The 27,010-nt window shown below is 38.5% G+C and overlaps 1 protein-coding gene across 2 annotated transcripts; it reads left to right on the plus strand.

Annotated features, from left to right (window-relative positions):
• Positions 1-662: 662 nt before the first annotated feature.
• Positions 663-26,470, plus strand: LOC307124016 (uncharacterized protein). 2 transcript variants are annotated; one of them, XM_079812958.1, is made up of 5 exons: positions 686-719; positions 1,014-1,182; positions 22,180-22,659; positions 24,725-25,024; positions 25,223-26,470. In XM_079812958.1, exons 2-5 carry the CDS (start codon positions 1,062-1,064, stop codon positions 26,212-26,214), a joined length of 1,893 nt encoding a protein of 630 aa, XP_079669084.1. In that variant the 5' UTR covers positions 686-719; positions 1,014-1,061; the 3' UTR covers positions 26,215-26,470. The 2 variants fall into 2 exon arrangements, with proteins under 2 accessions (XP_079669085.1, XP_079669084.1); XM_079812959.1 differs by lacking the exons at positions 22,180-22,659; positions 24,725-25,024; positions 25,223-26,470 and adding an exon at positions 15,179-19,074 and having other exon boundaries at positions 663-719.
• The last annotated feature ends 540 nt before the right edge of the window (positions 26,471-27,010 follow it).

Here is a 27,010-nt window from a genome sequence, read left to right on the forward strand (position 1 = left end):
CTTTTCCCTTTTTCCCCTCTCCTTTTCCTTTTTTTCTCTTTTTCCCCTCTTCCCCCTTCTTCCCTTTCTTCCCCCCCTCAAACAGACTATTGTTCCCCAGCTTGTTTCACAATTGGTCATCATTAGTACACTTATTTTCAGGTATTTTTAGATTCAAATTAACTTTATGTTTTTATATATTATATAAATAATTTATTCCCCTAAACAATACCGTTTTAACCTTTAGACAAAGTCTCTCAGTCTGACACACACACACACACACACACACACACACACACACACACACACACACACACACACACACACACACACACACACACACACACACATAAATATATATTTTATATTATAAATTTAGACAAGTCTCTCAGTCTTTACTAGTTTCCTAATATTTTCAGCACATCACTGGACAACATATCTTTAAATATGTATTTCACCAATACATTCAACTCTGAATTACTGTCATCTCTTGTATTATGTGTGTGTGTGTGTGTGTGTGTGTGTGTGTGTGTGTGTGTGTGTGTGTGTGTGTGTGTGTGTGTGTGTGTGTGTGTGTGTGTGTGTGTGTGTGTGTGTGTGTGTGTGTGTGTGTGTGTGTGTGTGTGCACTTCTGTGAATGTAGACTGGAGTGTGTGAACGGGACTTTTATTTTGGTTTTGTGTATGACGTCATAAGCCCGCGCCGCGCCCCCGCATCTGTTGTGATTCTGCTGAAGAAAGGTTTGTGTTTTAAGCGTTTACAGTGTTTAAAACGATAGAAACCATCTTCAAAGTTTTACAGGCAAATCGAATTGTTTATTATTAACAGAAAGAGCGTCTCATTTCTCTCTATCGTGAATCAGTTCACCATATAAACATGAGTTCAGTCTCTGGCGAGTAGAGATGAGAGAAACTGAGCTTTATGAAACTCTATAGTGTTCATTATTAGTGTGTAGTGCTAGTGTTGAGTGTGACTGAGACTGAGCTGATAGAGACTCACTCTTTTCTTTCTGTTATTATTCTCCTCTTAAACAGGACAAACACACAGAAAAACTCCTGGAGTCACACACTATTATTATAAAGATGGCCTTTATTAAAGAGGAGACTGAAGAGCTGAAGATTGAGTTTATTAAAGAGGAGAATGAAGAGCTGAAGATTGAAGATGTGTTCAGTTTGAAAGATGAAGAAACTGAGGAACACACAGGTTGGTTTCATTCTCAAAGCTGAACTCAGTCATTTGATCTTTATTACACTCAGTGTTTTATTTCAGTTTCCGCATTTCGTGAACTCAATGTTACGGTGGGATGTGTCCGTTCTTAAAGCGGAATTTATCCGACTATGGAAACACGTATAAAATGCTTTAAAAACTTTAACGATACACAATAATAATATATATTCATATAACACTGACTATCTCTTCATCTCCTGTTAGTGGGTGGGATATATTAGGCAGCAAGTGAACATTTTGTCCTCAAAGTTGATGTTTTAGAAGCAGGAAAAATGGTTTGAGAGTTTGACAAGGGCCAGGTTGTGAAAAATATTTTGCGTGTGTTGTTTCTACATATTTTGAAACACTTTTAGCACCAGCCATATCAAAATTCAAGAGTTGTGTTTTTTGATGCACCCAAATATTATATATATATAAAGAGTTCAGATGCAAAAGCCACTAAAAGTTCAAAAATGAGATAATGATACTGAGTGAATGCTCTCCGCATATAGTATAAATATATAGTATAAGTTCATAAAATACTTTCACTTCAAACCCACTAAATCCCAGCCTCAACCCATTCAGAAGTACTGGTACTTGGGTAGAAACCGATACATAGAAGCCTGACAAAAATGCTTATTTTAATAAAAAAAAACGTCAGACGGACTTAGAGGCTTTTGCATCTGAAGTCTTCATATATATATATTTATTTATTAATGTTTTTGAGAGAAAAATAAAAGGTAAATTACGTGTAAGTCGCATTTGATTGCATTCAGAAATAATACCGATAAATAAAGCAAAATGTTAAATGTAGCTACTATAAACACTAGAAACATAGCTAAAGGCTATTTTAGTTCCCCTCACTCCACAATAAATCCTTAAAATGTAACGGCATTCAGAGTAAGTAAGGCATGGAGTAAGAACAGATCAAGAATTAAAAAAAATATAAGTAGGCCAGGCTATAACTATAAAACCAAAACAAAATCATTTAATGATAAACTCAAAGTAACCAGCGTCTCTGATCATTAATGCAAATGCAGTAAGAGAGTAGGCTAACACTTGAATTAAAGAGTAACTCTCATTTTATATTGTAGATCTCATTTTTTATCTCTCATTCATATTCGCAATGTATTTGAAAGCTAAACCATTATTTATTATAGGCTTTGTAGAACTCGCGTCCCAATATTGATGGAAAAAATCCTCCTCTTCACACGCGAAAACGTTCAGCGGAAACACCACTACTACTGACTATTTAAACTGAGCTGTGTAACTTTTTTATACGTTAGATTGATTATTTTATGTTGAACAGGCTGCGATATAAGTTTGCAATGCTGTAATATGTTGTGTGTGCGCAGTGAACGAGCAGAGGAAACAGGCCTACAATACTCCGTCATTCTGGCCATACAGATAATAAGAGTAGGACAACGCTCAAAATTGCAAAGTGTTTACTTACATTGTGCTATTGTAAAATAAACAAAACAAGATGTGCTTGTTTCCGTGAACTTGTTTGAGGAGCCACGCCTCACAAAATAATAATTTCACACTAAAACATTCAACATAAATCAGCAAGTTAATTAAAACCGCAACATGATTCAATCATTTTACTAGGGATGCACCGAAATGAAAATTCTTGGCCGAAACCGAAAACCGAAAAAGAGGAAACCAAGGCCGAAAACCGAAACACCGAAATAAATTATGCCAAATATTAGTACCATAGCATTTATGGCTATGACTGTGTACTAACTTTACTAAAATCAAGGCATTGCAATTGCATAAATTAATATTCAAGTTTCAAAGAATAAATCAATAACAAATTATGCCAATATTTATTTAGCACATTGCAACAATGCACAGTATAAAATAAAATTCAAACTAAAATGTTTAACTTGACCCCACTCATCTGTACATTAAATAATAATTTACAGGCCTACAGAAAGGTTTTTAAATTAAATGTTCTCTCATAAAAACAAAGTGCATTTAGGTCTAGTGCATTTAAAAATTTTCTCTGTAGGACTACAAGAAAGTGCATTCAGAACAAGTGCAACTTAAAGATACAACTATTTTCTCTGTAGGCCTTCAACATAATAGTGTATCAAAGCAAAGACTGCCATAGCCCATATGTTAACTGTAGAATAGGGATAGCGGTACACAAAACTGACGGTTCGGTACAGCAGTTTTACAAAATTGCTTTTTATTTATTTTTATTGGTTTACTGAAAAAAAAAAGTCTGTCCTTAAATGAATTAAATTATAACTAAAAGTTTATTGAATATATTGCTCTAAACTATATAGGGAGCCCTTACTTTGATTTTAAAGGTTAAAAACAGAGCCCAAACTATTTGCCTAAATTCAGTTGCTATTTATTTTTAGGTCTAATAATCAACACTCAAATAACACAGTACACAAACATGTACACTTCACATAAGGCAGTTTTCGCAATAACTTCTAAATCTAATTATAAAATAGTTTTTTATCCAATTCGTTGTTGAAATATAATCATTTATACACAGTGTCTGTCATTTTATTTAAACATACATGAAATAATCAAGACATCATTAACAGGTTAAGTAGAATATAATGAATATAACGGCTAATATAGGTCATATATTTAGTGAAAGAGTTGATTTCTCTAGTGAACTAACAGCTGTGGACACTGAATGACTGCCTGAGGTAAATGATGCTACATGACTGTTTAGTTTACAGCAGTTATTGAGGGTCTTTCTGCCGTTGAAACACTGACTGAGAGATTACACCACATATATACACATGACAGTAAGTTGTAATGTATCCTCAACACACCTTAGATGTTCATTCATGTTTATTCTTAAGGAAGAGATGATCGATCGCGCTCACAGATGATCGCGTTCACGCGCGCGCGCTGCCGCCAGATTGAAGTGTGTTCCGCGCTTAAAACATGCCCACTGTTAAAGATTGCGTTCGGTTTCACAGTGAAGTCTGGTCCTCTTCTCATCATGAGCTCTTCTCAACATGAGCTCTCGCTGTCAGTGCCTGTGCGTGGAGCAGACGTGGGTGTTTCTCAGATATACTGAAATACGTCCACACCGCAGACATGTTGCATCAGACAAGCACGTGCAGGTCGCGGTTTCTGTTTGCGTCATCACAACATTTCGGCCATGTTGTTTCGGTGATAAAAGTCTTTCGGCCGAAAACCGAAAATGCACTTTTGGGGCATTTTCGGCCGAAAATTTTCGGTGGCCGAATATTCGGTGCATCCCTACATTTTACACTGCAGTAGATGTTTGAACATATTCAAAGAAGGAATTGTTTCTAATGGGGTAGTAACTTGAAATTCATTCCATAACCATGGAGCGTAATAAGAGAGAGATGATTGTCCATGCTCCGAGTGTATCCTAGGCACTACTAATTTAATCCCATTAGATGATCTAGTGCTATAGTTCTTTCCACATAGGCATACAAGACTAGTAATGTAATTTGGAAGCATACCTAATAATATTTTATTAACATATGTCATATGTTCTTGATCCAAAGGAAAAAAATTTTTTTTTGGTTTAAGTCTTTCACCACGTAATCAAAAGCTAATTTCTCATCAAGCCATATTCCTAAGTATGTATAAGTTGGTACCCTTTCTATATGATGGAGAGGGTGCAGTGGAATAAATAATTGTGTCGTCAGCATAAAAATGTAACTTCGCAGATTTTATTCCCTGGCCCAGTTCATTAATAAAGATAGAAAAAAGAAGTGGAGCCAGTAAAGAGCCTTGTGGGACACCCTTCTTAACTGTTAACATGGATGAGGTGTAATTATCTACAGAAACACAGTGAGTTCTATCAGAAAGATAAGCCGAAGTACCGAAACCTAAATTTTTTTGCCTTTCTAACAGCAAGCCATGATCCACCAAATCAAATGGTTTTGTCAGATCAATAAATAAGGCTGCACAGTGCTGTCTCTTATCGAGAGCAGTCATTAAATCATTAGTAACTAGTGTAGTAGCGGTAATCGTACTAATCGGTAATCGCCCGCTCTAAATCCTGACTGAGATGCCTTTCAAATATTATGATTATGTAGGTATTTTTTCATTTGATCATTTACCAGCGATTCAAAAACTTTTGCTAAGACCAGTAGTTTAGAAATAGGGCAATTAATTATTTCAATCAGAAGTATCAGCTCCTTTTAATAAGGGCATAACCATAGCTGATTTCCAAAATGGAGGAATTACATTAGTTGATAGACTCAGATTAGAAATCGATGCAATGGAGTGCCGAAGTAATGACGTCACTTTGTAGGCCAAAACGCGGAAGTGAGTTAGCATTTTAGCCCTATGGGTTCCCTCGCCCTAAAGTCTATGGGTTTTTTGAATGTGTTTTTGCTAAATCGCCTGAAATAAGGTCTGTGGTTAACAAAGCCTCTATATATTTTCACGTTTTAATCTATGACATAAAACACACTAGTTATAACCTGCTTGTGATTTTTTAAGACTTTATTGTGTCTTAAAAACGATGGTTGCTAACAAGTTGCTAAAAGGGACTACATCCTTTGGCGGGGACTTTAGACGTCATCGTGACAAACAGGCAATCTCTCACTAGCCCACGTTTCAGCCTAAGAATGAAGAACTTATGTGGCGTGAATAAATGGCGCTATTTGCGCAAAGTTGGATTCTTGAACATTTGGAGTTTACTCTCTTCACATGTTTGTCTCGTTGAGAAATGGCTGACATGGGCTGTGTTTACACGTCTTTTTGTGTTAAAATCTACTGTTAATGTGTGACAACTTAGTTTTAAGACTTTTTCAGTCGATAATGTAGTTGTTTAAAGCTCAAATCTGTGGTTTATTTATAAGAAGAGTGCCTATTTAAACATTTTATCTGGTGTTATCGAAGTTGTGAGCTCCAGTGAGTCAGCGGCGGTCAGCGCTTGTTTAGCCGGCGAGAGTTGACTTTCCTCGACCAGTCCTTCTGCCGTCTGCCGCTGGCTCTGATGTCTCTGTGGCGTCTCCAGCTATAATTAGTCTTGTGGAGATTTAACGGCCCATATTTGCTCTCATGGATCTATAATTTGTTCCCTGGCAAATCGTTTAGGCTGAGTGCAAAGATAAGTTTCATTACTTGTTTATTTTTAGGCTATAACTGTACGTTACCGTTGTAAGTTAGCCGACTAGCACTGACTTTGAATGTTTGACTGAATTGTTTGCTTTATTTCATGTGTAGCTTATTATACGTTTAGTATTATTGATCATACATAAACTTGCATTTAACAAAAAGAGACTGGGTTGTGTTTCATGTCATTTAATGTTATCACAGTGATAATCATATTGTCTGAAAAAACATTAACAAAAGATAAATCTCAGAGAGGCACGCATAAACAAAATTAGTTTCTAACATTTTTGGAAAAAACAAATGGGCAATATTTCTCATGAAAAAGTGGATAAGTGTTCATACACAGCGCAGATCATAATGAGCGAGCGTGCTTTTAAATAAAGTTTGAGGAAGCTTGATGATGACGTTGATCCGCGACCATGGTGTGCTGTAGTCCGTTTATAGCCTACCGTTAGCATTTTATATCTGACGGCTTTATTTGGGCTTCAAAATGTATACATTTTGGATTAACTTGTAAAGATTATCTTGGTAGACAAAACGTGTAAGGGTCATTACTCTTTGTTGAACACAGATCTTATTTTTTGCGATTTTCCAAAAGTCTATGGGGAAAATGAATGGCTTTTTGATCGAGGGGACCCATGCGCCGCTAACTTCCGGGTTGGCCTACAAAGTGACGTCATTACTTCGGCACTCTATAGGTTCGGCTATAAGGTCTGCAGACACTTAAAAAAAATGGTTCAATTTGATCATACCTAGCTGATTTTTTACAGTCTAAATTTGATAGTAGTTTATGAACTTGGGTGGGTGATATAGGGGTAAAGAAAATAAATCTGAATCACTATAGTGAGACAGCTCGTCAATTCCCTGTTCAGCAATGAGTTACTAGAATCTGTTATCGAACTAACTGAATTAAAATGACTATTAAATATATTAACAATATTAACCTTGTCTGTAATTAATCTTTGGTTCAATTTTAAAACTTTTGGAAGATCAGTTTGACCCTACGAGAGATTTTGTTAATTTCCAAAATGTAGAAGTATCGTTCATGTTATTTTTAATCAGATTTAAATAATACTGACTTTTTGAGCTTTTTTATCAATTGTGAGGATTTATTCCGTAATAATCTATATTGGGCCCAGTCCTCATCACTATTTGTTTTCTTTGCTTTAGACCAAGCCCCATTTCTTTGCTTAATAAGCTTAGAAACGGATTAATTGAACCAAGGGTTATTTCTTCCACTCACCCTAAACCTACGTAAAGGAGCATGTTTATCACAAATTTCTAGAAAAATAGATTAAAAATATTCCCAGGCATCAACCACATCCGGTAAAATTGAAACTAACTGTAAATTACTATTATACACATCTTGCAAAACAGCTTGTACATTAACAGGGCTCAGGAGCACTTTCTGATCAATAACACGCATTCCAATTATAACTTTCTCATTACAGGACTATCTTTGTCCCTTTAAATTAATGTCCTGGGGCATTTTTACCGTTATAAGAGCAATGTTTTCTAATCTTATTAAATGTATGCATCATCTTTTGTCAATTTCTTCAATTAAAATAGAAAAGTTGTTTTTAAAATGTCAATTTAAACAATAAATTCAGTTAGAGCAATAATACACAATCAGACTGTTACCAATCTAATTAAATCAGCATCAAAAGATCCATCTTTGCACTGTAGAAGTGGCACAGCATCTGAAGTGCTGTTTATACTGTTTAATGCAGCTCATGGGTAAATAATGTTGTATGAATGTTTTAAATATACGTTTTTGAATTTAGAAATGGGTTGTGTACAAGTTAAACTTTAAAAGTTTGATATTTTAAATAAAAAGTTAATGCAAAGTATAAATATGAAAATAAAACCGCCAGTAGGTGGCGTCAAGTCTATGTGTGAGTCATTCATTCAATCGTTCAAGCGCAGATTCATTCGATTGAACCGCTTGGAGATGCGCAACAGTTCTGGTGTAGTTTTGATTTTCACGAAATAAACAGTATAGTGGCTAAAACGTTGTTACTTAACATCAGGGTTGGGAACCGAGAACCGGTTCTTATTCAGAACCGAAACTGATTTTTGAAAAATACCAGAACCGCGCGAAATTCCTAAGTTTCGGTTCCGAAAACGGTTCTGGTGCAATGTGTGTGCGAAGCGCTGGAAGTGTATCCTTTCATAGCGAGTGACAGCCAGTGTTGCCAAGTCCGTGGTTTTCCCGCTTTCCCGGTTTCCACTGTTGCCGCGGGCTGTGTTTCATGTCCGCGGGTTTAAGCGATTGTGCAATTGTGCGGGTTTTGTTGTGTAAACCTGGCAACCCTGGCTCACCTCATCATGAATATTAATTACGTTGCCTGCCGCTTCCAGGAGTGCAACGCAGTTCAGCCTGAAAGCCCTCGCACTACACATTTACGGTTTTGCGTCAGATATTTTCTCGTTGACCACCAGCATGGCGAAGAGAAAGTCACAAGTATGGATTCATTTCCAAAGAATGAATGATAATGAAGCAAAATGTGAAAAGTTAATAACATGCAAAGGAGGCTGCACTAGCAATTTGACAAAACATTTGCTACAGCACAGAGTGCCACAGGGCTTATACCAGATTTATAGTGTAAGGCCTATATATATATATATATATATATATATGTCAACGTTGAGTCACCATGGTTTAGGTAAGCGTTTAGGCACAATTACCTTTGTAATGCTGAATTGCAATTTATTATTTACAAGTTCACTGAATAACTGAATTACTATTAAATTAATATACAACTAATTAATAAATATAACTAATAAATATAATTTATAACTTGGTTTTATTCAGAGATAGAGAGATAAAATGTAATAAGACAATTTCAGAGGTGTTCATTTGAAAAACAATGTGTTGCAAGAATGGCTTAATTAATACTGTAATATATGTACAGTACAGGACTTTTTTGATATTGCCAACCTGTAAATTAATTTTAGAGCAAGTAATAAACACAAAATGGATTGTTTGAGTTGCGTATTGTGCCTTTTTCCTTTACCACTATTTGTGTAATAATTTTAATGGAACCGGAATCGTTAGGCGGAACCGAAACCGGAACCGGAACCGGAAAATTTCTCACGATTCCCAACCCTAGTGTTGATGCACTTTGGCAGTTGTAGTTTTTATTCCGATTGTATTGTACATCTATTCATGAGAATCGATTGGGTCACTCGCACCGGTGCGCCTAAATACTTTCTCACAGTCGCACGCAGTAATTTTCAGGCGCAAATGCGCCCAAAATGGTCGCTATGTAGAGCCCTGCTTAAATTGACGTTTAAATATAAATCTAGGTGAAATTTCTCACACGAGATTGCACAGTGATTGCTAATATCATTACAAAAAATTCCTGTTGCAGAGAAAACATGGGGTATATTTGTTAAAACCACATCAATCAAGGATGATTTGCTCATATCCTTTTCATTTAGGCAAATTGGTGAATTTATCAATTGATCCAGACACAAGGAATTACAAATGTCCTTAAAAGAGTCTGATGACGGAGACAACCAGTCCCAGTTTAAATCCCCCATTAAGACTAAATCAGAGTTAGTCCAACTGTGCAGCATGTCCATAAGCAATGAGATGGCCTCACTTGAAGCTGAAGGCGGGCGGTAGCAACCGACCACCATCATATCAGACCCATTTGGTAAAAATACTTTAATAGCTACAACTTCAAAACACTTTAAAATACTAACTGACTGACTATAAATACAATTAATATTTACTTTAGTATAAACTGCAACCCCTCCTCCTTTTTTACTACAATCAACTCTAAAAACATTGTGTACCATATCGTCTGTAATTGATTTTTTTAGCCAAGTCTCTGTGAGAATTATTATATCAGCATCAGTCGAATCTACCCAGATTCGCACTGTATCCATCTTATTTATCAAACTTCTCACGTTAAGATGAAGAAATCTCAGACCATTGCTTGATTTAAGTTCCTCTGGTGTTTGAAGCTGGGCCAGGGTGGGGGTGAATGTTACCTGAAAGCAACAGCAGAAGCACAAGCACAAACCACTTTCTCCTCGCCGGTTCAATCATTTAGATTGAATGTAAAGTGGGGAGAGTTTATCAGCTGATTTATCTGAAAGATTGGTGAGATTTCTAACTTGTAGAGCCTCTTCTGTATTATCAGCACAAGTAAGACACAATTGTAATAAAATAGATTTTATTAACAAAAGATAAACAAGAATAACTAACAGAACTACTAAATGAATACAATGAATGATAAAGGAATAAAGTGCATAAAACACATGTGATTAAGTTGAGTGTGGCTATGGAAGAGTTGCGTTATCTTGTAAAAAGATAAACTGTTGTTTGAAAATAAGGTGAAGAACCTTATTATGCATCAAACAAATAACTAAATATTATTTGTTATTAACTAGCATCAGTTAAATTATCTCTAATGTAAATTAGAAAATCATATACTGATAATATACAACAATACCATGGTCTCTGGAAAGAGGTTTGGTTACGTTATGTTCCACTTGGTTGAGTAAGCAGTCCAATGGCGGTGATTCTTCCACTGGTCGTGCTGGGTGACAATGCAGTGGGGAAAGGAGCTGGAATCCGTTTCAACAGTCTTGAACACGAAGATCTGTGGGATGCTGATCTCCTGGAGCACCAAAGGGTCCTAAAATCTGGAACACGCAGATGAGGCCCTGAAGTAGGTGCAGAAGGTCCTTAATCTGGAACACGCAGATGAGGCCCTGAAGTAGGTGCAGAAGGTCCTTAATCTGGAACACGCAGACGAGGCCCTAAAGTAGGTGCAGAAGGTCCTTAATCTGGAACACGCAGATGAGGCCCTGAAGTATGTGCAGAAGGTCCTTAATCTGGAACACGCAGATGAGGCCCTGAAGTAGGTGCAGAAGGTCCTTAATCTGGAACACAGACGAGGCCCTGAAGTAGGTGCAGAAGATCCTTAATCTGGAACACGCAGACGAGGCCCTGAAGTAGGTGCAGAAGGTCCTTAATCTGGAACACACAGATGAGGCCCTGAAGTAGGTGCAGAAGGTCCTTAATCTGGAACACGCAGATGAGGCCCTGAAGTAGGTGCAGAATGTCCTTAATCTGGAACACGCAGATGAGGCCCTGAAGTAGGTGCAGAAGGTCCTTAATCTGGAACACAGACGAGGCCCTGAAGTAGGTGCAGAAGGTCCTTAATCTGGAACACGCAGACGAGGCCCTGAAGTAGGTGCAGAAGGTCCTTAATCTGGAACACACAGATGAGGCCCTGAAGTAGGTGCAGAAGGTCCTTAATCTGGAACACGCAGATGAGGCCCTGAAGTAGGTGCAGAAGGTCCTTAATCTGGAACACGCAGATGAGGCCTTGAAGTAGGTGCAGAAGGTCCTTAATCTGGAACACGCAGATGAGGCCCTGAAGTAGGTGCAGAAGGTCCTTAATCTGGAACACAGACGAGGCCCTGAAGTAGGTGCAGAAGGTCCTTAATCTGGAACACGCAGACGAGGCCCTGAAGTAGGTGCAGAAGGTCCTTAATCTGGAACACACAGATGAGGCCCTGAAGTAGGTGCAGAAGGTCCTTAATCTGGAACACGCAGATGAGGCCCTGAAGGTGCAGAAGGTCCTTAATCTGGAACACGCAGATGAGGCCTTGAAGTAGGTGCAGAAGGTCCTTAATCTGGAACACGCAGATGAGGCCCTGAAGTAGGTGCAGAAGGTCCTTAATCTGGAACACGCAGATGAGGCCCTGAAGTAGGTGCAGAAGATCCTTAATCTGGAACACGCAGATGAGGCCCTGAAGTAGGTGCAGAAGGTCCTTAATCTGGAACACGCAGATGAGGCCCTGAAGTATGTGCAGAAGGTCCTTAATCTGGAACATGCAGATGAGGCTCTGAAGTAGGTGCAGAAGGTCCTTAATCTGGAACACAGACGAGGCCCTGAAGTATGTGCAGAATGTCCTTAATCTGGAACACGCAGACGAGGCCCTGAAGTAGGTGCAGAAGGTCCTTAATCTGGAACACGCAGATGAGGCCCTGAAGTAGGTGCAGAAGATCCTTAATCTGGAACACGCAGATGAGGCCCTGAAGTAGGTGCAGAAGGTCCTTAATCTGGAACACGCAGATGAGGCCCTGAAGTAGGTGCAGAAGGTCCTTAATCTGGAACATGCAGATGAGGCCCTGAAGTAGGTGCAGAAGATCCTTAATCTGGAACACGCAGATGAGGCCCTGAAGTATGTGCAGAAGGTCCTTAATCTGGAACATGCAGATGAGGCTCTGAAGTAGGTGCAGAAGGTCCTTAATCTGGAACACAGACGAGGCCCTGAAGTAGGTGCAGAATGTCCTTAATCTGGAACACAGATGAGGCCCTGAAGTAGGTGCAGAAGGTCCTTAATCTGGAACACGCAGATGAGGCCCTGAAGTAGGTGCAGAAGTTCCTTAATCTGGAACACAGACGAGGCCCTGAAGTAGGTGCAGAAGGTCTTTAATCTGGAACACGCAGATGAGGCCCTGAAGTAGGTGCAGAAGGTCCTTAATCTGGAACACGCAGACGAGACCCTGAAGTAGATGCAGAAGGTCCTTAATCTGGAACACGCAGATGAGGCCCTGAAGTAGGTGCAGAAGGTCCTTAATCTGGAACACGCAGACGAGGCCCTGAAGTAGGTGCAGAAGGTGCTTAATCTGGAACATGCAGATGAGGCCCTGAAGTAGATGCAGAAGGTCCTTAATCTGGAACACGCAGATGAGGCCCTGAAGTAGGTGCAGAAGGTCCTTAATCTGGAACACGCAGACGAGGCCCTGAAGTAGGTGCAGAAGGTGCTTAATCTGGAACATGCAGATGAGGCCCTGAAGTAGGTGCAGAAGGTCCTTAATCTGGAACACGCAGACGAGGCCCTGAAGTAGGTGCAGAAGGTCCTTAATCTGGAACACGCAGATGAGGCCCTGAAGTAAATGCAGAAGGTCCTTAATCTGGAACACGCAGATGAAGGAACCTCGAAGTGAAGGTTTTGCTCTCCTTAGCTTAACCTTGTTGCAAATGTCTCTGTGTGTCTTCTGACTCTGTGGGCCAGACACTCAAGACTTGGTCAATCCGTTTTGGTCTCTCTGGAGACTCGGGACGTGCTGATATCGTCTCGGTGGACTAAAACTCTGAATGTAGTGTTTGTTAATGTCTCTTTCATCACAGGCTGGAGGCTCAGAACGTGGTCGTATCTGTTGCTGCCTCACAAGCTGTAGGTCAGATCCTCGGATCTTTTGTTGTCTCTCTGGATTAACCAGAGGCTCAGAACTTGGTTGATCTGTCACAGTCTCATCCTTGCAGGACTCAGACTCAGAACTTGGTAAACTGTTTGTCCTTAGAACAAGGAGTGTCTGTTGAAAGGGTACCTTTATCCTTTGCCGAATTGGAAGGGATTGCAATTTGGCGCTTTTCCATTCCAGTGTTGCGATTGGCTGCTGGCATCAGAGGGCGCACACAGTTGGCCTACCCTTCTTTCCCCTGTGGAACTCATTTGCATACTGTACAATGTTAGAAGTCTTTAAAGTTTACCAATGCATTTCTGACTTTCCAAACCACCATCAGAATACCCTTGGCAATATTCTAAACAAATAGACACCAAACATGATAGAAAAAGATAAATAAGAACTGTTCATTACTTTGTTCAGTAACAGCTGAATCTGTGTAAGATTATGCATTACAAATAGCTGTCACTGAGAATACTTGTTTCTCTGAATAAGTATGAAATGGATGTGTGTGGTTTACATCAGTCTTAAGGTTTCCAAACATAGTTATGAATGGATTTGGATGGGTCATTGTGGTCTTACTTTCACCCACTACTTCTAAGGTCCTGTGGAATTTTTATTGCAGTCACAGACCAGGACGTTAGGGATTAGTCTTTTGGTGGGTGAAGGGCAGAAACTGCAAATGGACCAATGAGATGTCCTGTCCTTCCTGGGCTTTTACCAGAGGTGGTCATCTTGGCCTCCAAGAGGTGTCTGGCTGTTGTCCTAGCATCTTTATCTGATGGCGTTGGACAGTTTGTTTGTGTAAGTCCAACAAGATCCAATCAAAATGTAGCAAACCTTTGTCCACTGTTATGGACAGAGAGTGGCCCAGCCATAAACTGGGCCCTGGAATGTGCGATCTACTACAGTGTGATTGTGATAAACTCCCGACTTCTAGGATCATCTAACTGCGTGATGGAAATTACATTATTGACGCAGCTTCACATACTTCTGTAATTTATTTTGTTACGACCCTGTCTTCTATTGTTTTCTGAGGGTGTGATTGGCTGCAGACAACCACTCCTAATTGATTCATTTATGGGCATATAAGGAGTATAAAAGCGGTATTCACCTGCTAATCAGCACTTCCTCTGGTAGAACATCTCCAGAGAAGTCATTTTGCTCCATTTTGTTGTTTTCTAGTTTATTTATTATTTATCAACATGCCTCACCTTTTGGATTATTATCTTCCCTTTATTGTTTAAATCCCTAGACATGTTATATTTCAGTAACAGATCACTCACTATCTTTTTTTATAAACAACCTTGCAAGACAAACCATTTATGTGTGTGATCCTCTTTATGTGACGGCAGAGAACGAGCTGGCTGTGACAATTTGCATTAAATTATTTTAACGCATTAAAGACTTTAAATGAACCCGCAAACGCAATAGCATCACGACGGCATTGCTCTAACATACAGGACATTTAGGCCCAATATACAGGACGCCCGAGCTAATACGGGACAGTTGGCATTTCAGAGTGGACTTCATGGGAGACCGACGGGAGAACGTGCTTAACTCTGCAAGACAGTGGCCCTCCAAGACCAAAGCTGCCCACCCCTGGTCCCTAGGATAGGATAGGTTATAGATCATACTACCCTATACCCTGCTATTGATGCTTCAAATGTTTAAATTGTTTTATGTATGTTTCTGCCCTAGATCACATGGCATTGAAAGAGGCAAGTCATGAACTCAATGAAAGGGAAGAGGAGGAAGACCATTATGATAAACATTATGACTTCATGACTGGAGAAAGATCGACACAGGCTAAAAAGACTCCCTCACAAAGTTATTTCACCTGCAAACAGTGTGGAAAGAGTTACAGATATAAAGGAAACCTTACAGTCCACATGAGAATTCACACTGGAGAGAAGCATTACAGCTGCCAACAGTGTGGAAAGAGTTTCACAGATAAAGGAAACCTTACAGTCCACATGAGAATTCACACTGGAGAGAAGCCTTACAGCTGCCAACAGTGTGGAAAGAGTTTCTCAAATAAAGGAAACCTTAAAGTCCACATGAAAGTTCACTCTGGAAAGAGGCCTTACATCTGCCAACAGTGTGGAAAGAGTTCAACTCGAAAAGAAAGCCTTAAAATTGACATGAAAGTTCACACTGGAGAGAAGCCTTACATCTGCCAACAGTGTGGAAAGAGTTCAACTCGAAAAGAAAGCCTTAAAATTGACATGAAAGTTAACACTGGAGAGAAGCCTTACATCTGCCAACAGTGTGGAAAGAGTTTCACTTATAAAGGAAGCCTTGACAGGCACATGAGAGTTCACACTGGAGAGAAGCCTTACACCTGCCAACAGTGTGGAAAGAGTTTCAAACATAAAAAAAACCTTGACAGTCACATGGGAGTTCACTCTGGAGAGAAGCCTTACACCTGCCAACAGTGTGGAAAGAGTTTCAGACATAAAAGAACCCTTGACAGTCACATGGGAGTTCACACTGGAGAGAAGCCTTACATCTGCACTGTGTGTGGGAATGGCTTCACACGGGAAATAAACCTTAGGGGACACATGAATATTCACTCTAGAGAAAAGCCATTTGCATGTGATCAATTTTGAAAGAGTTTGAGATGTAAATTAACCCTTAATTACCACATGAGAATTCACACTGAAGAGTAGCCATTCATAGTCTGAAGTGTCTCCCCCCGGTTGCCTCACCGACACTAATCGACATCCTCAATAAACCTGTCTCCGGCGTGATGCCTCCGATGTTTCGAATATTCCTATCTAATAATTGCCTCATCGGCACGGCATCCTTAATAAACCCGTCTCCGGCGTGATGACTCTGATCTTTCAAATATTCCTAGCTAATAATTGCCTCATCAGCACGGCATCCTTAATAAACCCGTCTCCGGCGTGATGACTCCGATCTTTCGAAAATTCCTAGCTAATAATTGCCTCATAGACATGGCATCCTTAATAAACCCGTCTCCGGCGTGATGACTCCGATCTTTCGAATATTCCTATCTAATAATTGGTTAATTGACACAACATCCTCAATAGAGGTCTTCACGGGTCCAAAAATTCATACCCGAACCCGAAGAGACCCGTAATGTGCTAAACGGAACTGACCCGGACCCATCTATTATTTAAAAAGCTGGACCCGGACCCGTGCAGATCCGAGCAATGCCAAAAATGTAGTACCCGGAACCGACCTGGACCCGTCTATTATTTAAAAGCTGGAACTGAACCCGGCGCGAAGACACAGACCCAACTGGACCCGATTGTCACATATTCCACAATAAACTGATATTAACAAGTCAATAGACAAGTTGCGAAACATCGTCTCCCTTGTAATGTTACTTGATTGTGATGCATTACATCCTTGCCAAAAAGTTCAATCCATGTTATTCCTCTCTTGTTATTCCAAGCGTGCTTAATTCACTCATCATTTCAGCTTTAAAAGTCCACTTTATGTCACGGTGACGGATGACAGATGCGTCTTTGCAGATTTGCATTTCGCCTCAAGTTGACTCGCATAATAACTTTGACTGTTTGCCTTTTTGAACTATAATAACGATTGCTCGTTCGGTGGCCGCTGACATTATTTATTTGCTTTCATCTCTGTGAGCCGAGTCTGACCACCAAAACTTTAAGATTAAACAAGACGGTTCATTCATATTATTATTAAAGTCACTCACTGCGGAAGCTCGGGTTGCCATAGAAACATGACACACGCTTGAGACCGCACATGCGTGTTGGCTGGAGCAACCTGAAATATTCGCTTTTTTACGCAAAAAGCTTTGAGCATTTGAGCATCATAGAAAACATTTGTGACAGTTCACCTGAGATGTTGTTGCTGATTTGAAATATATTATTTAAATATAAGTTCAAATCAAACTTCAACAGTGCGTCACACGTAGGCTTGTGACAGCACTTACTTTTTTTTACCATGTTTGTCCACAATATGCACGAAGGATGCCCAGACAGAAGAGGTGCACGTGGGTTTAACTACTTTATATTCGTTGTTTTTTAGCTTTTTTCGCACATCACTCATGAAGGTAACCATTATTATTACCGTGCGCTTGCAGAGAGAGCGAGAGAGAGAGAGAGAGAGGCGAGCGAGCAAGAGAGAGAGATCTCTCGTGTTTTTCTTCTTTCTTTTTTTTAAACCTTATTTCCCGGCTCACACTTTTCTTATCCTAATTTTACAAGTTGCAAGTTACAAAAAACACGCAAGCAGTGCTGACTGACTCTGATCACGGGCAGGTGTTCTCCGAGTCCGGATCGACTCTGGTATTAGACACAATGTTAAACAGACCCGGGACCCGTAGTAATAGATTGGGACCCGACCCGGACCCGGCTGATCATTTAAAATATAGACCGGACCCGTACGGGTCCACGGGTCTCGGGGGCCCCGTGAAGACCTCTAATCCTCAATAAACCTGTCTCCGGCGTGATGACTCCGATCTTTCGAATATTCCTATTTAACCCCTAGGAGTCTGAGCAGTTTTGGGGTCCTTTAGAAGTTTTTACATGTTCTGATATTTGTGTTTTTTCAGTTGCTTATAAACACATTAATGGCAAAAGTGTCATTACACTGTATTCAACACAAACTGGGCTACCATAATATGTGAGCAACATGTATGTACATGCTTGTATTTTTGAGAGAATAATGTTTGTGTGGTTTTTGAAAAACGATAATGATAATGATAATAATGAATAATAATGGGTATTACACCTGAGAGACAAAAGACCTGCATAATGAATGAGCTTCAGGTGTGTGACAGAGCAAAAAAATGCTCTTCTTATTTAGTTGAAATTGTACTTATCTAGTAAATGCATCTTGATTTAACCCTCAGAGCCCGACGGCATCGCCCACGACGTCACACGGCACCTCCGATAAATATCTATATTATTTCATGAAACTTTTATCGATTTTCTTACCGTTTTTTCCAGCAGAAAGCTAACGAGCTAGCCATCACGGGGGTGTCTTTGGTGTCTTTGTAGCCTTTACAGAAGGTTTTCTATCCAGCCTGGAACATGTGCATCTTTTTGGAGTTGTTCAGCAATAAATCAAAACGCTTACATCCAAGATTTATCCACTTGATGTCCATAATTTATACATTTTCCGTCATTTTTGCCGCTAGCGCGATGCTAGCTGCCATTTTGGATGAGGGTTTGACCAATGACAGGCTGATCCGTCATCCACGTTGGTGTGCGTCATTACGCATGAAGCACAGCTCTGTTATTGTGTAGAGAGAGAGACGCACCTCTAGTGGAGAGGAGAGAGAGAGAGACGCGCTGCAGTTTTTAGTAGTTTTGTGGAGAAAGTTTGAGGAAAAAGTTTGAGGAGAAAGTTTGAGGAGAAGTTCCTGATAGGAACTGTTTTGAGGCTTGGCACCAGTAAATATCCAAAATCCAAAGAGGCCAAAAACGCCTGGACTTTTTTTGGAAAAATGTAAATAGTTTTGGTTCTGTATAAGTTCTCATGTTTATTCCTGAGTTCCAGGACTCCAAAGACTTGAACAAACTGTTTTCCAGAGGAAATATGCTTAGCTTTTATTTATTTGTGTGTGTTTTCAATAAATATTTGAGTGATTCAATTTCCGTTTTATGTTTTCATTTGTCTTTATGGTCCCATAACTTATTTTACATTCAGGTGACATCAATGCAACACAAATATACTGACAGTGCAACATGTCTTGAAAAAAAAGAGGTGTGTCAATTGTCTGTGCACAACAGGGTTGATGTTTTACAAGCTTTTTTAGTAAATAACACCAGGCGGAAAATTTATTGTAAAAATACCCTTAGGTCTTAAAGGGTTAAGAATGTTTAAATATTTAGACTGGAAATGAGACCAAAATAACTAAGCTTTTTTTTTTAATTGTACTTTTTTTGTTTTTGAAAGTAGTCTCATGCTAAAAAAAATTAATAATAAATAATTTAAATTAAGATACAATTTACAATTCACTTAAATGCACTTTCTACAAAACAAAAAAATTTACTTTCTACCAAACAAAAGTCCAGAATCATTTATTTAGAATGTAGTCAACAAAGGCCTATTATATTTTAAATTATCAAAAGATTTGACTACACTTAAAAAATACTCTTCTTATTTAGTTGAAAATTGTAATTATCTAGTAAATGTATCTTGATTTAAGAATGTTTAAATATTTAGACTAGAAACAAGACACAAATTACTAAGAAGCTAATTTTTCTAAATGTTTTGTACTACTTTAAAATAGTCTCATTATAAAAAAATTAAATAATTAAAATTAAGATACAATTTATACAAAACGAAATTCACTTTAAAGAAAGCAATTCTCTTTATACAAAAAAAAACACTTTCTACAAAACAAAACTTTAATTTCTAACAAACTTTGATATTAAATTGAAAAAATAATATAATATTTTTATATTATATTATATATATAGGCTATATAATATTTAAACATCAATATGAAGCAAAATACGTTTGACTGGTACTACATTTATAGCATCTGAGCAGACATTTTCAAATAAAAGCTTTATTGATGTGACATTAGTAGGGCTGTGTATCACCAACAATGTCACGATACGATACGCATCACGATACTAAAGTCACGATACGATATGCATCATGATATGGATCAATTAGTAACAGTTAATATCTGTTTATTGAATAACCATTGTTATAACAGTTGTGATAACTGAAAAACTATTTTGTTTTTGTCATTAAAAATAATGAGTTAAATTAAATAAATAAATTGTCACAAAAAAAGCTTGGAATGGCTTGATTCAATATTGATTATTTTGGATATATATCAGGTACACACCTCTCAACTAATGCTGTAAACTATGGGAGTCAGTTGTAGCCTACTATAATTATATTGAAGGTAAAAATGAACTGATTTGTACAAACACTTAAATTACACTCAATTATGTTTTTTTTTTAAAAAAAAACAAAGTTATAATATTAACTTTACAAATTTCTACTCCATTTCATTTTTTAAATATACCTAAACATTTGGCCAAAGCGGTAATTATGTTTTTAGATTTCGTAATAAAATGGACGTAATTTGAAATCTGAGACTTTGTTTCATATCAATAGTAACAAAGTACAAAGATTATTGCAATTTAATGGATGGGTGGCACGCTGAATTGCTGAAATTGGCACCACTATATATATATATATGAGGTACACACATCTCTCAACTAATGCTGTAAACTATGGGAGTCATTTGTAGCCTACTATGATTATATTGAACTTGACATCACGTGATAATTGGTTACATTCTAAAGCACAGAACGAACCGCTTTGATCTGAAAGAACGTCTTTGAGAGAGAGGCTGCAGATCACGCATCATGTTTGTTTTCTTTATTTTGCAAAAAGCAAGACATTTTGTTTTTATTGTGACTTGTACACAAAAAAGAAACGGAGGAAGAGGGAGAAGAAGCGGGAGAGGGAGAGACAAAGGTCATGGCAGAGGAAGACAGGAAGAAAGATCTTCATCTGGCTCTAGTGGCTTTTCCGCTAGCACTGATGATCGATGGTACACCCAAGAAGAGCCTGATTTTTCACCACCAGAGATAAGATTCAGACCAGCTTGAACATCTGGACCTCAAATTATTCAAACAGAGTCCTACAGTCCTCTGGAGTTGTGCCGCCTCCTGATGTTCCTGCTGCTCCTGTTCTTCCTGCTTCTCACCATCCAGCAGGACACACTCCAAAGCACATAAAACCTTCCAGTAAAGTCAGAAGATGCAGAATGTGCCACCAGAAAACCCCTGATCTGCAGTGGTGGCCTGCAAGCAAACTGCAGTGAGTTTCCTCGTTTTATTACCTCCAAAACCCCATCTGGATGGCTTACCAAGACACTCACTGTGCTCATCATCATCGTGCCAGGGGGGGAGCCATTCTGGTGCCGCAACATTTAAAGCAATGTAGCAGAAATTTGCTCAGAAATTTCCAATGATCGTGCAGTTTACTGCGTGATTAAAAAATAGGCTTCAGTAATCAGAGTTTTCGCTGTACGAGTGAAAGGGAACTTATTCTTTGGTGATTATTTTCACAATCAGTTTTTGGTCTATATTATCTGTTGGTTGATACAGCCACAAAAATCAACAATACTCTGTGCTAGCTTGGACAGTTGTGCAGTTTCATCACGTTGTTAGGAAACTGAGTATTATTGGCAAAAATACTGAACTCTAATGATAATTTCCCTCAGGGACAGCATATATTAGGAGAAAAGCAGAGGACCTAATACTGAGCCTTGTGGCACACCATACTTGTGTTTGATAAAACATTTATTTGTTTACACAAAGTATTAGCAGTTGGATAGATTTGACCTAAACAGTTTTAATGTTTAATCAACAAATGACAACATAATTCTCAAGCTATCCAAAAGAATATTGTGATATTTTGGTCAACATTGTCAATAGACCTAATTACGCTAGACGAAAGATGTACTCATGATTAGATGCCAAAAGCAGGTCATGTATCACTTTAATAAAGGATGCTGCTTAAATCTTTATTGAAATTTTAGTGAAGAAGACTATTTTTTTTCTAATATTTTTTACCTGAATGTCAGCTTCAGGACTGGTCTATAAAAACCCAGTTCTGTTGCATAATGTTGTTTTTGATGAATTAATACTTTTGATGTCTGTTGCTCTGAGCCATTAAACTGTCATTAACTTGTATTTGTTTTTTTGTTTTTGTTTTTTTAGACCTGATGGCACTGAAAGAAGAGAATCAAGAAATGAATGAAATGGATGAGAAAGATCAATATAAGAGACATGATTTCATGGATGTAGAAAAATCCATACTTACTGAAACAACTTCATCTCAAAATGTTCAGAAGACCGAATCTAACAGTAACAGTAACACCTGCTCTCATTGTGGAAAGAGATTCAATCAAAAACATTACCTTAAAGCCCACATGTTAATTCACACTGGAGAGAAACCTTTCACATGTCAACAGTGTGGAATGAGTTTCACTCACAAATCAAACCTCAATTCCCACATGAAAATTCACACTGGAGGGAAGCCGTTCACATGCAAACATTGTGGAAATAGTTTCACTAAAAGAGGAAACCTTAATTCCCACATGAGAATTCACACTGGAGAGAAGCCGTTCACATGTGATCAGTGTGGAAAGAGTTTCAGACATAAATCAACCTGTGATTCACACATGAAATGTCACACAGGTGAGAGTCCTTACACCTGCAAACTGTGGGATCCACAGAAATGTGTTATTCACTACTGTAACGTGACATGACTGGGGGATGTTTTTTGACTAATGAACAATAATTAATAGTGATCATTTTCATTATCAATTATATTTTTTTCTGTCTGTGTGAGTTGGTTTATGCAGCCGCAAAATCAACAATAAATCAACAATATATTAGGAGAAAAGCAGAGGACCTAATACTGAGCCTTGTTGCACTCCATACTTGTGTTTGATGAAACATTTACACAAAGTATTAGCAGTTGGATAGATTTGACCTAAACCGTGCTAATTCTTATCGACAAATGACAGCATAATTCTCAAGATATCCAAAACAGAAATGTTGTAATCTATGTTGTCAATAGAGCTAATATCACTAGAAGAAAGGTGTACTCATGATAAGATGCCAAAAGCAGGTCATGTACCACTTGAGTACATGATGGCATGTAAATCCTGATTGAAATTGTTTTGAAATTGCACCATTGCATAGTGAAGAAGACTATTTTTCTAATACTTAACCTCTTAACAAGCGCCCCATTTTTTAGGAATTCTTTGAAAACGATATACCCAAATGAAAATGTCTGCAGCTCTTAAACCCTATGGTCTATATTCATAAACCTGGTCTTATTTTAAACTAGACACTTGAAATATTGCTACCCAAGAGTCATAATAACTCAAAGTAATATGGGAACAGAGTAATATACATGTAAATATACATGTAAGTGACTCACGTTTTTTGTTTTCACTTAGGGAAAAAAATATTATAATTTAATTTTAAGAGCCTGAAAATAACTTAAATATAAAACTGAATGTCTAATCATGTCATGATTCAAATATGAGGATGATTCTCTCAGTAATGTAGCTTCTGTGAGCTTTTATGTCAAGAAAAGTCTAGGCGTCATTTCAAAAAGGCCATTTATTTCAGAACATTTGCTATTGTAAAGAGTAGTTTTTCATTCAAATAAATCTGCAATAAACTGCAATATACTACTAATTATAATGGATAAACAGTTACTGAAAAACTAAAGCAACTATTTACAGAGATTACAAAGTGTAAAAAACTCATTTAGCTGATGGGAAGCATCAGTAAGAGACAGCGCGCTCCACTGCAGTTGCGCCATGGAGAACGCGCAGCCAGGGCACAAACAGTATTCACCAAAGCCTACTTACGCAAACTGCGCAAGATAATGCCTTTTGATTGGTTACTAAGTCCATCAATCAAACCTTTGTTGGAAAGGCATTGGCTGGGCACCGAGTGCCTTTATCCAACGAAAACCATGGGCGCAATGATTGACAGCTCACCAAGCCTGTAAGGCACTTCCTCTATATGATGCATCCCAGAAGAGTCTCTGATTGAAGGAGAGAGACGGGGGAGGGTTTAAAATACGTGGGAGAAGCTATTCTAGCAGGGGGAGTTTGCCAGACACGGAATAGAATCGATATTTCATTGAAAATGGACATGATTGATCACGCTAACTCAAAACTCTCTTGCAAACAACAGAGGATTTTTAGTTTTTTCCCTATTTTTTCGTTGTTTTGGATTAAAAAGTGGGATGCATTTTGAAGAATGGACTCTTACACAGAGATGTATGCGGGTGTTTATTGGATTCGTCCGATCTGATCTGAACGACAGGAGATGAAAGATGAGTAACGCTGATATTATGCTAATGTTTACATGGATGGTCCTTTAGCGTTTCATTTAACCCTTTCCTCTCTGGTGTATTTATTGCAAAAACAAGTTCAGAACATGAATCTTGAGTGTTTTAGCTTTCAAATGATGCATAGTTTGTGATAGTTGATTGAATATTTTGTATAAAACAAAAGTAAATAAAAGTACACACCCCCCCACTTCCGTCAACCTCCCCGCCCACGAACCGGTGCGGGTTAAGAAGTTAAGACCTGAAAGGCAGATTGAGGATTGGTCTATAACAGTGTAGTTTTGTTGCACAATGTTGGTTTTGATGTTTTAATACTTTTATCTTGGTTTTGATGTCTGCTTATTTGAGTCATTCAACTGCAGTTAACTTTTGTCTTTTTTGCTTTAGACATGATGGTACTGAAAGAAGAGAATCAAAAAGTTCAGAAGACTCAATCTAACAGTAACTTCACCTGCCCTCAATGTGGAAAGAGTTTCAGTCAAAAACATAACCTTAAAACCCACATGATTATTCACACTGGAGAGAAGCCGTTCACATGTCAACAGTGTGGAAAGAGTTTCACTCAGAAATCAAACCTCAATTCACACATGAGAGTTCACACTGGAGAGAAGCTGTTCACATGTGATCAGTGTGGAAAGAGTTTCAGACGTAAATCAACCCGTGATTCACACATGAAACGTCACACCGGTGAGAGTCCTTACACCTGCAAACTGTGGGATCCACAGAAATGCGTTATTCACTACTGTAACGTGACATGATTGGGGGATGTTTTTCCATGCACTGCGTGCAGACATGACTAATGAACAATAATTAATGGTGATTAATTTATTCACTATTTATTATGAGCCCTTAAACTGCAATTAACTTTTGTTTTTTTTGCTTTAGACCTGATGGTACTGAAAGAAGTTCAGAAGACCGAATCTAACAGTAACTTCACCTGCCCTCAATGTGGAAAGAGTTTCAATAAAAAACAAAACCTTAAATACCACTTGAAAATTCACACTGGAGTGAAGCCTTTCAAATGCCAAGAGTGTGGAAAGAGTTTCATTCTGAAAGGAAGCCTTAATTCCCATATGAGAGTTCACACTGGAGAGAAGCCGTTCTCATGTGATCAGTGTGGGAATAGCTTCTCGTTCAAAGGAGGTCTTAAGGCGCACATGACAGTTCACAATAGAAAGAAGCCATTCAAGTGTCTTGAGTGTGGAAAATGTTTTCCACGTGCAATAACCCTTACTTACCACATGAGGCTTCACTCAAGAGAGAAGTGTTTTAATTGTCATCAATGTGGAAAGAGTTTCCCAGACAAGAGACGCCTTAACTGGCACTTAAAATGTCATTCCCGAGAGACGTCGTCTACGTGCCATGACTGTGGAAAGAGTTTCAGATTTAAAGGAAACCTTAAGACTCACATGAAAGTTCACACTGGAGAGAAGCCTTTCTCCTGCACTCACTGTGGAAAGAGTTTCAGTCAGAAAATAACACTTGAGGTTCACACAAGAGTTCACACTGGAGAGAAACCTTTCACGTGTCTTCAGTGCGAGAAGAGATTCACATATAAAAGAGCCCTGAAACGTCACTTGCAAACACGTTGTGGAAAGAAACCGCAGTGCTCTGAGAGTGGAAAGAGGCTTAGAGTAAGGAGCGATTTCAAAAATGTTCAGTGCATTCAATCTGGAGGAAGGCGATTTAATTGTGATCAGTGTAATAAAACATTTATTTTGCCATCACACTTACAGATACACCTGAAAAGTCATGCAGTTGTGAAACCACATTTGTGTTCGTTGTGTGGGAAAAGATTTAAATGGCTTTGCGGTTTAAAATGGCACCAGAAAATCCGTAGCTGTGTGAGATTAAGGCTACGTTCACACCGCAGCTGAATGTGGCCCAAGTGTGATTATCCACTTTCATGACCATTTGCATTCTACACTGACTTTTTTTGTTTTTATACATATGAACTCCTGCTTTTCTTTAGTTGTTCTTTTTTTTGTTCTGTTCTTTTTATTTGTCTCAAGGCACACCTTTGTGAATATGAAATTCATAACTTTTTTCACAAACAGCAATATTACACCCTTCTGTCTTTCTGACAAATGCTGCAATGTAATTGAAAGATTATGAATAAAAGTGACATGAGTGAAATAATGAACGTTGAACTGTTATTTGATTCACAGTTAGTCAAGTCAAGTCAACTTTATTTATATAGGGCTTTTAACAATGCCAGATGTTTCAAAGCAGCTTCACAGTGTTAACAGGAAAATAATGCAACAGAATTTGATTCGTCTGTACAGCCGCTCTGGAGAAAACTGTGATATCATCAGCTCATTTTAATTATCATACAGTGTCAATGCAGGCGGATCAGTAATATATTTAGTGTCCCCAACAGAGCAAGCCAAAACCCAAAGGAAACAGAGGCGACGGTGGCAAGGAACCCAAACTCCATTAGTGGACTGAGAATGGAGAAATAAACCTTGGGAGAAACCAGGCTCAGTGGCCAGTGTCAGTTCTCCTCTGGCCAACAAACAAACAAACAAACAGTGTATGTTTATGATTCAGACAAACATTACAGGTCTGAAGTCATATTAGATCGGAACATTCAGAAAATGTGTCCATTTCCATCTGATTGAAGATCGGAGTCATCACGCCGGAGACAGGTTTATTGAGGATGCCGTGTCGATG

This window comes from Gobio gobio (genome assembly GCF_949357685.1).
Source record: "Gobio gobio genome assembly, chromosome: 1".
Taxonomy (NCBI): domain Eukaryota; kingdom Metazoa; phylum Chordata; class Actinopteri; order Cypriniformes; family Gobionidae; genus Gobio; species Gobio gobio.